Genomic DNA, 3,770 nt, shown 5'->3' on the forward strand with positions numbered 1-3,770 from the left:
TGGCCTGCAAGCAGGCTTGGCTGGGAAGGGGCCGAACCTACTAGGCATTATGGAAATTTTAGAATTTTAGAACAGCAAACTAAGGAAGGGAACAGAAAAAAGTAGGGAAAATGCAGTCCTTGAACTATATTATCTGCAACATAAGACCATTTTATTATTCCTGGATACTTCTGTAAAAATGCCACCAAAACTTTTGTTTCTATGCCACGTTTCAATTGCTGATTATAAAAATGCCCCTTCCCCAATAGTGGTGGTGGAGAACTGTGACCAGGGAATGGGGGGTGGGCTGAGGCAAAGAAAGTGTTGGGGGACTGCTGGATAAATACTCAATTTCTGCCACAAATCCAAATTCATAACAGCAGTGAAAGCTACATGAAGCTCTGGTCTGAAATTATGTTTTTATATTTGTTCCACATGCTATTTGTACCAGACTTGCCCTTCCAAATGACCCCCAATCACTTTTTGTTATGATGTTTGTAGACTCCACATTTGTACATGGTCAGACATGAGTCCTGGGGAAGGAGAGACACAAAAGTTACATGCTGGGGGAAAAAACTGGGTGGGGAAAAGATTCTCATTTAGATAGATAAGTAAAAATCTATTCATTACAATCCAATTTTTGAAACTCACTATTTGGACCTCAAAATTGGCTATGTTAATTGTATTTGTGAATAAAATTTCAAGTTTGGGAATGGATTACGACAAGATTCATGATAACTCTCCCCAACTCACTCTTAGATACTAGAGTAGACAGAAAATATCTATACTTAGTCAATACTAAACATTTTATGGCATACATCTTTATGATGTACATATGAACAAGGCTTACTAAAGCTTAACTTTTAATGTGTGACTGGATTCACTTTTGTCAATTACAGAAGCCCCACCAAAGCCCTGATTCCACTTCCTTACATCTTCTCCTGCCCATTTGCCTTGTCCTGACCCAAAATGCTCCTCAACTTATCCCAAAAGGCAGCCTGAGCAGCTGGCTCCTTGGGCCAATCTAGGTAGGTCTTCCTCTTTACCAGCTTGGCCAGATGGTGATATGCTGAGAGTTGGCTTCTGGGAACAGGCTCATTGAACAACAGGATCAGAGTGTCTTCTTGCTCAGCTACAAGCCGGTAGGTGGCCAGGCTTATCTCCAGAGTGCATCAGTGGCTCTCCAGAGCATTATGGCTGATCACACAGATGGTCTTGTGGCTGCTGTAGAGGCTGTCCATGATATTGTCCACAATGGCCTTACCCACCACAAAGTCTCGGTTGTGCAGACAAAGCTTCGGGGTGGTCCATTCTGTTCCAGGTTGGGTACCAGGTGCTGTAATACCCACTCCTGGTCTTGGCTGCTATAGGACACAAAGGCATCATATTCAAATCTCCAGACTTTATTGGCATCCCACATAGCCTTCCACCAGGCCCTCAGCATGTAGACCAAAAAAAGAAAGTCTGAGCCACATGTGGCATTCAGAAGAGGGAGTGTGATGAGGAAGGACAGTAATGAGAAAGTAGCTATAAAAAAAGAGAAAACTGGCATTATTGCTACAGTTCTGTTCTATGAAGGGCACAAACTTTTGTTTGTTATGTCTCCATCTGACATCCTGCTTGTTCCAGGTCAGATACATAAATTCCTTTCTTCCTGGTTGCCCAGTCAATGAGAGGCAGTAGAGCAGTCACACCTGAAGGTGACTCTGGAAAAGTGTAAGTAGCGAGGATAAGCTTCCTCTGCAATCTGGTGTTGTATGTCACTGTCAAGTGCAAGGAAGTCCTCTGTCTCCAGTACCAGGTTCCTGAGGTTGCTCTTCCTGTGGAAGAACGCAGCTGAGATGTACCTCATGTTGGAATTCACCACCTTCAGGACTTCCAAGGAGGGCAAGTCCATGAAGTAGTACTGAACCTCCTTTCGGGAATAATTATCTTCAGGCAGATTGTGCACCTCAAGTATTCACAACCTGGACAAGTGTGACAGGTTGAACCTCTTTGATGAAAAAAGACCACCATCGATACTATGCTTATAAATGAACTGCTCAAGCAGTGGTAAATGTTGGTGGAAAGGTTGAGAGGACAGACATTCGTGAAGAGCTGGTTCCCAGTGGATCATCTGCACACTGGGAAAGAATGAATGCTTCCCAACATTTTGGAAGTTATAACATCCACTTAAAGACATGTTCTGCACTAAAGCAAAGGCAGTGGTGACCGTGCTATGGAAGATAGTTAAGCAGTTTTATTCCAATCCAAAGGTTGTCACATTAGGCACTGAAAAATAGATCTCAGTCAATACCTGATATGAGCCTATCTGAAGGACCCTTAACAAAGTTAAGTTCTGAAAGACACTTCTGCAAAAATATTCAATATCGTTGTCACGCAAATCCAATGAGGTCAAAAAGGGCAAATCAGAGAACGTATCAATATGCAATTGTTTAATATTGTTCTTCATATTTAAAACCTTGAGATTGTTGAATCCTGAGAAGGCCAATGGATCAATCTTTTCAAGGCCACACCTATTGAATGACAGCTCCTGTAAATATGGCAGGCAGGAGAAGGCAGAGGCTGGGAAGGTGGTGCCATTGTTACCAGAGAAATCCAGAACCTGCAGTCTGGAAGTGAAGTTCATCATCTTGTACTCTGCTGGACAAAGATCCCAATGCAGATGGTTTTCAGAAAGGTCCAAGAACAACAGATGTCGTAGCTTATATAGAAGTAAAGAATCTACATGCTCCGGTCCATTCCCCTCAAGCACCAAATTCTTCAAAGAATGGCTGGAACCTCTTCGCCAACAAAGCTTTTGTAATAATTCCAGGAAAATGACAGTGAATGGAGGGAGAAACGAGTGGCAAGAACACAGATGGGGAAAGTCTGGTCCTCAGGCAGTGGACTGATCTCTTCTAGTGAGAGGGAGTAGAGTTCTTCTATTTCCAAGGCCAAGAGCTCACTAAAAGCCAGTGGGAATTGGCTCAGTCTGAGGGACTGAAGCAGACTTCCATTTTTAGGTTCAGGATTGATTCTGTCCTTCTGAGGCAAAGAGGGTGAGACATTAAGAGTCAGGCAATTACGATGTTCCTTTGAAGACAAAGAGTAGGGAATCCTCTCCATTTCACAATTATTCACAGTCACACGAGGCACAGACTTTAATGGGAAGATACTGAATAGCTCAGAAAAAGGCTGCCAACAGCAGTGAGAAACTGAGAGTGATTCCAGATGACTTGGAAACGTCACTCCTCTCTGTTGTGTCAGAGGGATACCCTTCATCTCCAGTGTTTGCAGCTGATGTAATTGTTGGAAGACCTCAGTGGGGATGGAGCTTCCAGAGCAGCCCACTCCTGAGTGGTGGATTGATAGGTGCTGTAGCTTACCCAGGCCTAGGAAAGCCCTGGGTAAGATGACTGATATGTTTATGGTGATGCTCAAGTAACGAAGTTCTGGAAAGGTTGAGAATGCCCTTTCATATAAGACATTGATGCTTCCTGATAGGCAGAGGGCATTCACCTGTTCAGGAACAGGTGCTAGATCATTAGGAAGGGAGGTAACATTACTACAAAGCACAACCAGACCTGTATCTGAGGGACACAGAGAGAGGGGTTCTGCTGTGTGTGGCTTGAGCCAGCCCCCTGTAATCTGACACCTGCCGGTGAGTACTGCTGCGGAGAAAGGCAGTTCCAGAAATGAAAGGAAGAGGAAAAGGCTTATCATTGTTCAGTCCCAGGTGTGGCTTTTATGAGAAGGATTCATTCCCACCTTACTGAAGAATAGCAGTAATACCCATGTTGAAGTGGATA

General features: G+C 43.7%; 1 protein-coding gene across 1 annotated transcript; it reads right to left on the minus strand.

Annotated features, from left to right (window-relative positions):
* Nucleotides 1-865: 865 nt before the first annotated feature.
* LOC132583381 (toll-like receptor 12) lies at nucleotides 866-3,566 on the minus strand. Its single transcript, XM_060255034.1, is given in 4 exon segments — nucleotides 866-1,279; nucleotides 1,282-1,544; nucleotides 1,674-1,894; nucleotides 2,276-3,566. Coding segments are annotated over 4 exon segments (948 nt in total). The 5' UTR covers nucleotides 2,612-3,566; the 3' UTR covers nucleotides 866-1,151.
* Nucleotides 3,567-3,770: the final 204 nt, after the last annotated feature.

This window comes from Heteronotia binoei, chromosome 15 (assembly GCF_032191835.1).
Source record: "Heteronotia binoei isolate CCM8104 ecotype False Entrance Well chromosome 15, APGP_CSIRO_Hbin_v1, whole genome shotgun sequence".
Taxonomy (NCBI): domain Eukaryota; kingdom Metazoa; phylum Chordata; class Lepidosauria; order Squamata; family Gekkonidae; genus Heteronotia; species Heteronotia binoei.